At 48.0% G+C, this 12877-nt stretch overlaps 1 protein-coding gene across 1 annotated transcript in view; it reads right to left on the bottom strand.

Moving 5' to 3' along the window:
* SNX7 (sorting nexin 7) overlaps window positions 1-12877 on the bottom strand; it is a 61846-nt gene that overhangs the window by 25968 nt on the left and 23001 nt on the right. The window contains exons 6-7 of the mRNA XM_068169187.1: window positions 9522-9721; window positions 337-423 (exon numbers count right to left, since the gene is read on the bottom strand). Coding sequence (XP_068025288.1) covers window positions 337-423; window positions 9522-9721 — 287 coding nt within the window. The remainder of the gene's footprint in view (window positions 1-336; window positions 424-9521; window positions 9722-12877) is intronic.

The following is a 12877-nucleotide window of genomic DNA, read 5'->3' as shown; positions in this document are numbered from 1 at the left end:
CTCCCCAGCCTCACTGACCTTCTCTGGACACCTTCAAGTGCTCAATGTCCTTCTTAAACCGAGGGTCCCAGAACTGGACACAGGACTCAAGGTGTGGCCTAACCAGTGCAGAGTACAGGGGCACAATGACTTCCCTGCTCCTGCTGGCCACACTATTCTTGATGCAGGCCAGGATGCCACTGGCCTTCTTGGCCACCTGGGCACACTGCTGGCTCATGCTCAGAATTACAGAGACACCACCCAGGTACAAAGCATGGCTTCAGAGTACCTGCTTTATTCAACCTTCTGCAGTTAAGAATGAAGCCTGGAAGATTTCATCTTGCTGTACATACTCACCAGATCCTTTTCTGTCTTTTTATTGGCTAAAGCATCAACTCTGGAGTCAAGCTCGCCTTGGATTTGGTCTCTCCTTTTCAATACACCCTGGATATACAGCAGAAAGAAATGAAAGAGAAATAAGTAAACTACACCAAATTTTAGCCATCTGTTCAGAAAACCATCAAGCAATTTGTCCATTTAATAAATTAAGCAAGATCACAGAATGCTAACATTTGATGGGATGTATTTACTTACCCCCCCAAAAAATCTCAACAGGATATTTTTCAATGTTTCTATTTTATCTTAAGTGCTCTCCAAGAATCTCAGTAAATCTAACTGGCCATCTACAGTATCATTGCTATAGTTGTAGGAGAAAACCTGCAATAGCAGATTACTCAGCATCAGCTCCACTTACCATATATTCCTATTCTAAAAGAGCAAAAGGACTTTGTAGAATCACAATTGTCAGGGTTGGAAGGCACCTCGAGGGTCATCCAGTTCCAACCCCCCTGCCATGGGCAGGGACACCTCACACTACAGCAGGTTGCTCAGTGCCATATTAAGCCTGGCCTTCAAAACCTCCAGTGATGAGGCATCTACCACCTCTCTGGGTAACCTGTTCCAGTGTCTCACCACCTTCACCCAGGGTAGACTTCTTCCTAACATCCAATGTCAATCTACCCATTTCTACTTTTTTTTTCCGTTCCCCCAGTCCTATCACCACCTGACACCCTAAAAAGTCCCTCCCAGGCTTTCTTGCCAAAGCCTCAAGAACAAAATCATCTTCTTTGAGTCAGTTACAACACAAAGTGGAGCAAATGGCTGAAAGGTGTTTTATCAGGCACTGCTGAAGTTGGGACTTGCACCTTCAGCACCATTTTGGGAAGTGCCAAACCTGCCAATCTATCATAAAAATGACAGAAGTTGGAACATGGCTACCTGTGCTTATTTTCAGCCCAGGCAGTTATGTGGTACATTATTATTTTACAGATTTCCAGATGTTAATTATTTACCCTATATTATTTATTATAAATTATTTACTATGTGTGAGATATGCATTATTTATTATCTGTTATTTATTCCACATGAATCATTCATTGTATCTTAATCATCCACTATATATTAATTATTTATCACACCTCAATTATTTATCAAATAGTATTCATTAAATATTATTATACAGTTGTTCTTTTTTACATATTAAAACTGTCTGACAAGGTATTGGCTCTTTAGACAAAAAAATTAGAAGGGACATGATTTGTTAAAGTACAAAACAGGGACAGTACTACTAAGACAATTTCCATGTCCAATGCTCCTTTGCTCTGTGGCCTCGATGAAGCCTTACGACTTTCTATTTGCCTTAGTTTCATAGAATCACAGAATCAACCAGGTTGGAAAAGACCTCAGAGATCATCAAGTCCAACCTATTGCCCAATAACTAACACCTCATGACAACTAAACCATGGCTCCATGTGCCACATCCATGCTTTTTTTGAACACCTCCAGGGATGGGGACTCCACCACCTCCCTGGGCAGCACATTCCCATGGCCAATTGCTCTCTGGGAAGAACTTTCTCCTCACCTCGAGCCTAAACTTCCCCTGGGGCAGCTTGAGACTGTGTCCTCTTGTTCTGGTGCTGGTTGTCTGGGAGAAGATACCATCCTCCATCTGGCTACAACCTCCTTTCACGTAGTTGTAGAGAGCAATAAGATCTCCCTTGAGCCTCCTCTTCTCCAGGCTGAACACCCCCAGCTCCCTCAGCCTCCCCTCACGGGGCTTGTGCTTCAGACCTCTCACCTGGGCAACCTGTTCCAGTTTTCCACTACTCTCATAGTAAAGAACTTGCTCCTAACATCCTACCTAAATCTGCTCTTCTCTGGCTTGCAGCCTTACAAATTTCTATTTGCCTCAGTTTCCTCATCTGTCAAAGCACACTCAAGTGTGCTTGTCTCACAGAAAGCTCCCAAGGCTTTAGTCTAGCTTCTAAAAACCAATCAGAACCACAACATCCACAGTTACAAATCTCAAAACCTTCTGCATTTCCACACCTGCTTTTACTGCTTCCTCTGCAGACACTAAAGGGATTTTCAGTATTCACCTCTAGCATAGGGCATGTTGCAACAGCACAAGGTACAAGCTGCTGTACCATCTCCGGCTGTCTTATCTGACTGAATTCTCCTTGAAATGTTTGCTCTAATTTAACAAACACAAAGGAATAGTTTAGGAGATATATAGTAAAATGTTTTCTCAAAGTTTCATTCTGAACAGGTAGAAAAACTTTGGTAAGCCTGACTCTGGACAATTCTGAGTAACAGAAATCCACCCTGCTGATGCTCATACATTTATGTCTCAATAGCTCAGAATGTCTTTTGGTTAGATAAACACAGAGAATGGTTGCCTGTGATCATAAAAGCAACACAAGTATGTCTGGAACAGCTTTCCTTCACATTACAAATATTCTAGCTTATTTTCATTATTTCTTTTGCCTCTGTAAACTTTATCAGTGATGTGTTGGGTTGAAATTTCACCCCCCAACATTAACTTTGCCAGACCCAGTCCAGTTGGAAGCAAATGAAAGCTGTATTTACAGGCAAAACCACAACCTACAATGGAATGCAGTGAATATGTACAAAATATACAGGATTTACAATAGTTACAGGTATTCACAGTACCACAGTATCACCAAGGTTGGAAGATCATCAAAGATCATCGAATCCATCCTGTCACCACAGACCTCATGACTAGACCATGGCACCAAGTGCCATGTCCAATCCCCTCTTGAACACCTCCAGGGATGGTGACTCTACCACCTCCCTGGGCAGCCTATTCCAATGACAAATGACTCTCTCAGTGAAGGACTTTCTTCTCACCTCAAGCCTAAACTTCCCCTGGTGCAGCTTGAGACTGAGTCCTCTTGTTCTGGTGCTGGTTGCTTGAGAGAAGAGACCAACCCCTTCCTGGCTACAACCACCTTTCAAGTAGTTGTAGAGAGCAATGAGGTCACCCCTGAGCCTCCTCTTCTCCAGGCTAAGCAACCCCAGCTCCCTCAGCCTCTCCTCATAGGGCTGTGCTCAAGGCCTCTCCCCAGCCTTGTTGCCCTTCTCTGGACACCTTCAAGTGTCTCAATGTCCTTCTTAAACTGAGGAGCCCAGAACTGGACACAGGATTTAAGTTGTGTCCTAACCAGTGCAGAGTACAGGGGCACAATGACTTCCCTGCTCCTGCTGGCCACACTAATTTAGGCCAGGATGCCATTGGCCTTCTTGACCACCTGGGCACACTGCTGGCTCATGTTTAGGCGGCTGTCAATCAGCACCCCCAGGTCCCTCTCTGCCTGGCTGCTCTCCAGCCACTCTGACCCCAGCCTGTAGCTCTGCATGGGGTTGTTGTGGCCAATGTGCAGCACTCGGCACTTGGACTTGTTGAATGCCATCCCGTTGGACTCCGCCCATCTGTCCAGTCAGTCGAAGTTATTAGAATAAACCTTTATTAGAATAAACCAAACCAGGTTGGAAGAGACCTTCAAGATCATCGTGTCCAACCCATCAACCAATCCAACCCACCCAAACAGCTAACCCATGGCACCAAGCACCCCATCAAGTCTCCTTCTGAACACCTTCAATGACGGCGACTCCACCACCTCCCCGGGCAGCCCATTCCAATGGGCAATCACTCTCTCTGTGTAGAACTTCTTCCTAACATCCAACCTAAACCTCCCCTGGCGCAGCCTGAGACTGTGGCCTCTTGTTCTGGTACTGGCTGCCTGGGAGAAGAGACCATCATCCGCCTGTCTACAACCTCCCTTCAGGTAGCTGTAGAGAGTGATAAGATCACCCCTGAGTCTCCTCTTCTCCAGGCTCAGCAGCCCCAGCTCCCTCAGCCTCTCCTCACAGGGCTGTGCTCCAAACCCCTCACCAACTTTGTTGCTCTTCTCTGGGCTCGTTCCAGCAAGTCAACCTCCTTCCTAAACTGAGGGGCCCAGAACTGGACACAGGACTCGAGGTGTGGCCTAACCAGTGCAGTGTACAGGGGCAGAATGACCTCCCTGCTCCTGCTGGCCACACTGTTCCTGATGCAGGCCAGGATGCCATTGGCCCTCTTGGCTGCCTGGGCACACTGCAGGCTCATGTTAAGCCTACCATCAACCAGCACCCCCAGGTCCCTCTCTGCCTGGCTGCTCTCTAGCCACTCTGACCCCAGCCTGTAGCACTGCATGGGGTTGTTGTGGCCAATGTGCAGAACCCGGCACTTGGATGTGTTCAATCTCATGCCGTTGGATTCTGCCGATCTGTCCAGCCTGTCGAGGTCTCTCTGCAGAGCCTCTCTACCCTCCAGCAGATCAACTCTTGCCCCCAGCTTGGTGTCGTCAGCAAATTTACTGATGATGGACTCAATGCCCTCATCCAGATCATCAATAAAGATGTTAAAGAGCACAGGGCCCAGCACTGATCCTTGGGGCACACCACTGGTGCCTGGCCGCCAGCTGGATGTGGCACCATTCACCACCACTCTCTGGGCTCGGCCCTCCAGCCAGTTCCTAACCCATTGCAGTGTGCTCCCATCCAAGCCATGGGCTGACAGCTTGGCCAGGAGTTTGCTATGGGGGATGGTGTCAAAGGCCTTGCTGAGGTCCAGGTAGACTACATCAACAGGCCTCCCCACATCCACCAGGCAGGTCACCTGATCATAGAAGGAGATCAGGTTGGTCAGGCAGGACCTGCCCTTCCTAAATCCATGTTGGCTGAGCCTGATCCCTTGGCCATCCTGTAAGTGTTGTGTTATTGCACTCAGGATGACCTGTTCCATGATCTTGCCTGGCACTGAGGTCAGGCTGACAGGCCTGTAATTCCCTGGCTCATCCAACCGGCCCTTCTTGTGGATGGGCACCACGTTGGCAGCTTCCAGTCCTCTGGGACCTCTCCAGTGAGCCAGGACTGCTGGAAAATGATGGAGAGTGGCTTGGCCAGCTCATCTGCCAGCTCTCTCAGCAGGTCCCTCTGCAGAGCCCTTCTACCCTCACAATTAACAAACAGCACAAGGACCCTCCCTGGTCAAAGACCAGGGGAAGCTACTAGCTTCTCCCTTTCTGCCCCCACCTACCCTCCTGTACAAAAGAAGGGAGAAAGGAGCAGAGGAATGTTAACACCAAAACAATGCAGCTAAGGTCAAGCAGAAGCAAGCTGGTATCTCTCCCAGAGTGAAGAAACAAGAAGAGAAAATTGGTTTGGTACAATCAATCTCACGGTAGCTATCTCCCCAGTGGGATTGCTTAGAATTATCTTTACTTTTCCTTTTTACACCCAATAGTGATACATTTACATTTTACTGCTTTCCTGTTCAAGATCTCTGACAAATTTCAAAGGCATAGCCTAAAACTACCACAAGTGACTATTCCTTGAACTGCAAGGGAAACTGCAAGCTATTCTATTATTAATGTACTACAAGTGCTGACTTCTGATGGCAAACAGAGGGACTGTGTTTTTAAAACATATTGATAGACTTTTACAAACTTTTGGGGTAATAGTTAATGGTACTCTGCCCCCAAACGATGACATGGGGAAGCATAACCAATTAACTGCCGCAGTTTGTACTCTGAGCCACTGCAGTACTCTGCACTCCTCAGATTTGTTCTATGAGTGAAGAAGAAGCCAGTCCAAGAGAAGTAAATATTTTAGCTGTGAATTCATCTTTTTCCCCTGAGCTGAACTCCCACGACTGGAAAATGCAAAGGCTGTATTGTAGTGACCACACCTTCTGCACAGCTGCACAGGATCCTGGCAACACTGTGCAAAGATCCCTGCCATGAGGGGTTAACCACACCTCTGACCGCAGCTTTTGCCAGCGTGTGACTGCCCCTCCTCTACCTTTAGCACAACCAGCACTGTGAAAGGGAAGTGAGCTACAGGAAAAATAAAAATCCATGGCAAATGAAAGAAATGTTTGTAAAGGAATGAGCTCGTGGAGGAAGATTTGCCTCCAGACAGGACTTCACAGCTGCCTAAGGCTGTGTGGCAAGTGTCAAGAACACTGCAGGCAGGGCAAAAATCACTGAATCATGGAATTGTTAGGGTTGGAAGGGACCTCCAGAAACAGGAAACCTGCAATGGCTAGGATGGCAATCTCCTCAGACCTTACAGCAATGCAGTGCCCACCCCATCTACCTGCAAGTACCTGTGAGATACAGCAGGCTTTTCATGGCCCCTCATTTGGTGAAGCTTGCTTGAAAGACAGCAGGCACTGCTTCAGTAATTCTTAACCTCTCAGCAGCCAAGCCTGAGTGAGAGACTGGCAGTGTTCTGCACAGTGCCAGCAAAGGTTCAGTTAAAGACAGCAGGCACTGCTTCAGTAATTCTTAACCTCTCAGCAGCCAAGCCTGAGTGAGAGACTGGCAGTGTTCCGCACAGTGCCAGCAAAGGATCAGTTAATGACAGCAGGCACTGCTTCAGTAATTCTTAACCTCTCAAGAGAATCATAGAATCACAGAGTTGTTAGGATTGGAAGGGACCTCAAGGATCAGCCAGTTCCAACCCCCCTGCCAACATCAGGTTGCTCAGAGCCACATCCAACCTGGCCTTAAAAACCTCCAGGGATGAGGCTTCCACCACCTCCCGGGGCAACCTGTGCCAGTGTCTCACCACCCTCATGGGGAAAAACTTCTTCCTAGCATCCAATGTCAATCTACCCATTTCTATTTTTTTTTCCATTCCCCCAAGTCCTGTCACTCCCTGACACCCTAAAATAGTCCCTCCCCAGCTTTCAAGTAGGCCCTCTTCAGATACTGGAAGGCCAAAATAAGGTCTCCTTGGAGGCTTCTCTTCTCCAGACTGAACAGCCCCAACTCCCTCAGTCTGTCCTCATAGGAGAGGAGCTCCAGGCCTCTAATTATCCTCGTGGATGATTAGAGGCCTCGTCTGAGTGAGACTGGCAGTGCTCTGCACAGTGCCAGCAAAGGTTCAGTTAACTTGGGTCTCCCTTCACCTCTGCCCTGTAACATACTCTCAGCCCCCACTCAGAAACCACCGCAGAAGGTTTCCCAGTGGCAAGGCAAGAACAAAGAGCACAGGTTGCATTGCCCAAAACATAAGCAAAGAGAGGTTTGTACACATTTTCTGTGTAGAGTGGGAACTGACATACTGAATTCAGTCAATAATGTTGCTTAGCTTGGAGAAGAGGAGGCTCAGGGGAGACCTTATTGCTCTCTACAGCTACCTGAAGGGAGGTTGTAGACAGGCGGAGGTTGGCCTCTTCTCCCAGGCAGCCAGCACCAGAACAAGAGGACACAATCTCAAGCTGTGCCAGGGGAGGTTTAGGCTGGAGGTTAGAAAGAAATTCTACAGAGAGAGAGTGACTGCCCATGGGAATGGGCTGCCCAGGGAGGTGGTGGAGTCACCATCATTGAAAGTGTTTAGGAGGAGACTGGGTGGGGTGCTTGGTTGTATGGTTTAGTTGATTAGGTGGTGTTGGATGATGGATTGGACACGATGATCTTGAAGGTCTCTTTCAACCTGGTCTATTCTATTCTATTCTATCCATGAGGACTGAGTTTATCAGCTCTGCAGTTGGATTTTTCATGCCTCAAAGTGCAAGGGAAGTACATACATAAAAGGAACTGAGACCGTCTGCTCGTGGCACAGACTAACACATGCTGATGTAATGGCACAGGGACTGGAAGTTCCCTGCTGTTCTGGAAGAAGAAAACATAGCTTAGGAACATCTCCTAGAAAGGGAAAAACCTCTCCACTCCTTTTCCCCCACACAATCTGTTACTCAATGAGTTCATATTTCAGCAGTGTCAGAGGAGGTTCTTCCCAGCTGCTGTTCCCCAAGCCATTCTGTGTTCCTACCCTCTGCTACAATGCAGAGGTCTCTGAAGAAGGCAAACCCAGACTGTAAAGCAGCTACCACAGGCAGCCTGCCACACAACACCATGAACCTCTTGTCATCTCTTCTGGAAGGGGCATCCCTTGCCTGATTAGCAAGGGAAACAGGACCAACCGGATCTCCTGCTGACAGACAGCTGTGCAGAGTTTGGCAACAACAGTAAACAGGAGGGGCTGCAAACTCCTGTTCATCTCTGGTAGTTTCAGGCTGTGCCTGGAAAATTTTCCACAGATCTTGAACAGAAACTGTTAGAATGTAAACAAATCACCCCTGGATGTAAAAAGGAAAATAATGACAAGCTCTAAATAATCCCATTGGGCTGATGATAAACATAAAACTGAGATCTGTAAACTAACTTTCTCTCTTTCTGCTTCCTCTGCTCTGGCTGCTCCTTCTGCTGCCTTTTGTTGACCTTGGCTGTTTTCCTTGTTGTGGCTGAGTACTAGAAAACAACTCTCTGCTCTTTTCTCTCCTCTATCATGTACAGGGATAGGGAGCAGGGAAGGGAAAGCTATTAGTAGCACTCACCCCCCCCCCCCCAGACTGTCCAGGGGGGGTTCCTGTGCTGTTTACAAACTGTAAATGCTTGTACATATATGCAAATATTGTATAATTTGTATATATTTATTGAATTTCATTTTAAATTGTAGTTTTGCTTCATTTGCTTCCACCTGAGCCGCTCTGGCAATTTTATGTTGGGGGGGGGGAATTTCATAGAATTAACCAGATAGGAAAAGACCTCAGAGATCATCAAGTCCAACCTATTACCTTATACCTAACACCTCCTGACAATTAAACCATGGCTTCAAGTGCCACACCCAAGCCTTTTATGAACACCTCCAGGGATGGGGTCTCCACCACCTCCCTGGGCAGCACATTCCAATGGCAAATTACTCTTTCTGTGAAGAACTTTCTCCTCACCTCCAGCCTAAACTTCCTCTGGTATAGCTTGAGACTGTGTCCTCTTGTTCTGGTGCTGCTTGCCTGGGAGAAGAGACCAACCCCCACCTGGCTACAACCTCCCTTCAGGTAGTTGTAGAGAGCAATGAGGTCTCCCCTGAGCCTCCTCCTCTCCAGGCTAAGCAACCCCAGCTCCCTCAGCCTCTCCTCATAGGGCTTGTGCTCGAGACCTCTCCCCAAGCTCATTGCCCTTCTCTGGACATGTTCAAGCGTCTCAATATCCTCCTTAAATTAAGGAGCCCAGAACTGGACACTTTACTTCACCACCACATCATCCGTTCTAAATCCTCTTCTAGAGCATTTCACTGGACTGAGTCCTATTTCACACACAGCCAATAAGCAATCCTGGAGGAAATCTTACCATCAGAATTTCACTGTAGAGAATGTACTCGTGCAAAATGGGCAGGAGGTTTTCTGAGAGCCCTGCCATCCGCTTCTCCGTCGCCTTGCAGCACTTGTCGATGCAGCTGGCAACACCTTTCAGGCAGTCTGCTACATCTTCTTCTGATGCTGACCAGAGGGTGTGGATGGGGCCATACTCCTTCATTTCATTAAAATACTCTTAATGAGAACACACAGTGCATATTACTCTTTTGCTCATTCATAAATCACAGAATCACAGCATGTTAGGGGCTGGAAGGGACCTTGAGACATCGTCCAGTCCAACCCCCTGCCAGAGCGGCATCACTATACCAGATCACAGGAACACATCCAGGTGGGTTTTGAATATCCCTAGAGAGGGAGACTTCACAGCCTCCTGGGCAGCCTGTTCCAGCATTCAGTCACCCTCACAGGGAAAAAATTCTTGATGTTCACATGGAACTTCCTATGCCTCAGCTTCCACCATTGCCCCTGGTGCTGTCCTTGGGCATCACCCAGCAGAGCCTGGCTCCAGCCTCTTGGCACTCACCCTGCACATCTTTATCAACATGAATAAGGTCACGCCTCAGGCTCCTGCTCTCCAAGCTACGGAGCCCTCAGCTCCCACAGGCTCTCTCTCTCTTCCTCCTTATGAGGAAGATGTTCCACTCCCTTCATCATTTTTGTGGCTCTGCACTTGAATCTATCAAGCAGTTCCCTGAAGTCCTTGTTGAACTGAGGGGTCCAGAACTGGACACAATATTCCAGTTGTGGCCTCACCAGGGCAGAGTAGAGAGGGAGGACAACCTCTCTCACCCCACTGACCACAGCGTCTAAGTGACACCAATCATGACTTCAGACTTACAGTGAACAAGGCAGGAGACTGAGACCAACGTTTAAACCTGCTCAAACACCCAAGATAAGTAAACTTCAGTGTATTGTTTATGAATAAAGTAATCAATTAATCCATTGTGATGAAGTAGTTCCTAGAAATCAATCAGCAAAAATGTCCCAGTCCTTTCAAATGGACACACATAGTGATGTAAACCTGAAGAGCTGTATTCAGACCACCCAATTACCCCAATTACTTTATATTGACTTCATACAGAGAGACAGGAGTCAGAGCAGCCCCAGGCTGCTGTCAGTCTGATTTGCTTCTACTGCCCTGAATTCCGCTGCTAAAGTAATGCTCCAAATGCTGTCTCAGTTGTCCAAACTGTCAGCCTTGGTAAGGCCCAAAACCTTCACAATACACACTAGAGTCCACCCAGCTGTCATAGAATTAGGGTTAGGGTTAGAAGGGACCTCAAGGATGATCTAGTTCCAAACCCCCTGCCATGGGCAGGTTCACCTCACACTACAGCCACATCCAGCCTGGCCTTAAAAACCTCCAGGGATGAGGCTTCCACCACCTCCCTGGGCAACCTGTGCCAGTGTCTCACCACCCTCACAAGGAAGAACTTCCTAACATCCAATCTGAATCTACCCATGTCAAGTTTTGTTCCATTCCCCCCAGTCTTATCACTCCCTGACATCCTAAAAAGTCCCTCTCCAGCTTTCTTGTAGCTCCCTTCAGATACTGGAAGGCCACAATTAGGTCTCCTCAGAGCATTCTCTTCTCCAGACTGAACAGCCCCAACTCTCTCAGACTGTCTCCATAGGGGAGGAGCTCCAGCCCTGTGATCATCCTTGTGACCCTCCTCTGGACACCTTCCAGCACCTCCAGATCCTTCCTGTAATAGAGGCTCCAGAACTGGACACAGTGCTCCAGGTGTGGTCTCACCAGAGTGGAGCAGAGGGGGAGAATCACCTTCCTCGCCCTGCTGGCCACACTTCTCTTGCTGCAGCCCAGGCTCTGGTTGGCTTTCAGGGCTGCATGTGCACACTGGTGGCTCATTGTGAGCTTCTCACCCCACCAGCACCCCCAAGTCCTTTTCTTCAGGGCTGCTCTCAAGCCAATCCCTGCCCCAGCCTGCTTGAGATTGCCCCAACCCACATGCAGGACAGTAGCACTCCTATAGTAGTTCTTATTAATCCAAGCACAAGGATATCCTGTGATTTCTTTCTTTTATGGCTCTAGGCCAAATGATTATCTGCAAGCAGAAAGAAGGCCCAGAATTCACTGTACCATTTGCTATGACTAAACTTGGGCAAGTCTGGATATGACCTGGAAGCTGCATGTTCACATTTGAACATCTCCAGAAAGGGAGACTCCACAACCACCCTGGGCAGCCTGTTCCAGTGTTGTACTGTTGCAGTTCTACTGTTGGTCATGCATTGAAAACACCATTTCATCACGACTGAATTTATAATGAAGAAATGTCCAAGCAAAGGTAACAAAGCAGCCATGTGGCATGAGGAGTGTTATGTCTGCTTTGAGAGTAACAGGCCAAAAGTAAAACCCACCAAAACCCTCCATGGATGATGTAATCAGCATCCCATGTTCACAGGCTCACAGGACATTAGGGGTTGCCAGGGACCTCAGCAGATCCTCTCCCCTCCCCTCCCCTCCCCTCCCCTCCCCTCCTCTCCTTCCCTCTCCTCTCCTCTCCCCTCCCCTCCCCTCCCCTCCCCTCCTCTCCTCTCCTCTCCTCTCCTCTCCTCTCCTCTCCTCTCCTCTCCTCTCCTCTCCTCTCTCCTCTCCTCCCCTCCCCTCTCCTCCCCTCCCCTCTCCTCTCCTTTCCCCCCCTCTCCTCCCCTCCCCTCCCCTCTCCTCTCCTCTCTCCTCTCTTCCTGTCTCCTCCTCTCTCCTCTCCTCTCCTCAAGTTCTTCCTCATGTTAAGGTGGAACCTCCTGTGCTATAGTTTCCATCCGTTGCCCCTTATCCTGTCACAGGGTGCAACTGAGCAGAGCCTGTCCCCTTCCTCTTGACCCCCAGCACTTATATATTTATAGACATCTATTAAAACCCCTCTCAGTCTTCTCTTCTCCAGTCTCAAGAGCCCCAGGTCTCTCAGCCTCTCCTCATAGGGCACATTAGGCTCCTGCAAGCAGGCAAGTTCTCTGAATCACAGCTATCAACAGTTCCTACCCACAACAGCAGATGCAAGTGTCCTGCCAAATATTGTCTAGAAAATCTAGAAAGAAAATATATCCTGCAGCATTTGGGAACACGTCAAAATTCATCAGGTTTTCTAAGAAATATTTTGGCACTGGTGCCTTGAACCTGTGGCCCTCAGCCAGCCTCTTCCACTGAAATGAACGATATCAAAAGGAAACTTTCTCAGCAACATGCTATTTTCCTTTTAATAGGGACAATACAGCACAAGGGCTCAGGTATGAAAGAACACAGTGCAGCTCTTCAAATTCTATCAAGCAGACAATCAAATCTCTCAAGTGCTGACCATTAGAAATTGT

Source organism: Melanerpes formicivorus, unplaced genomic scaffold (assembly GCF_026170545.1).
Source record: "Melanerpes formicivorus ecotype bairdi unplaced genomic scaffold, bMelFor1.0.p_v2 SCAF_169, whole genome shotgun sequence".
In the NCBI taxonomy this organism is placed as follows: Eukaryota; Metazoa; Chordata; class Aves; order Piciformes; family Picidae; genus Melanerpes; species Melanerpes formicivorus.
This window is presented reverse-complemented; position numbering and strand designations above follow the sequence as displayed.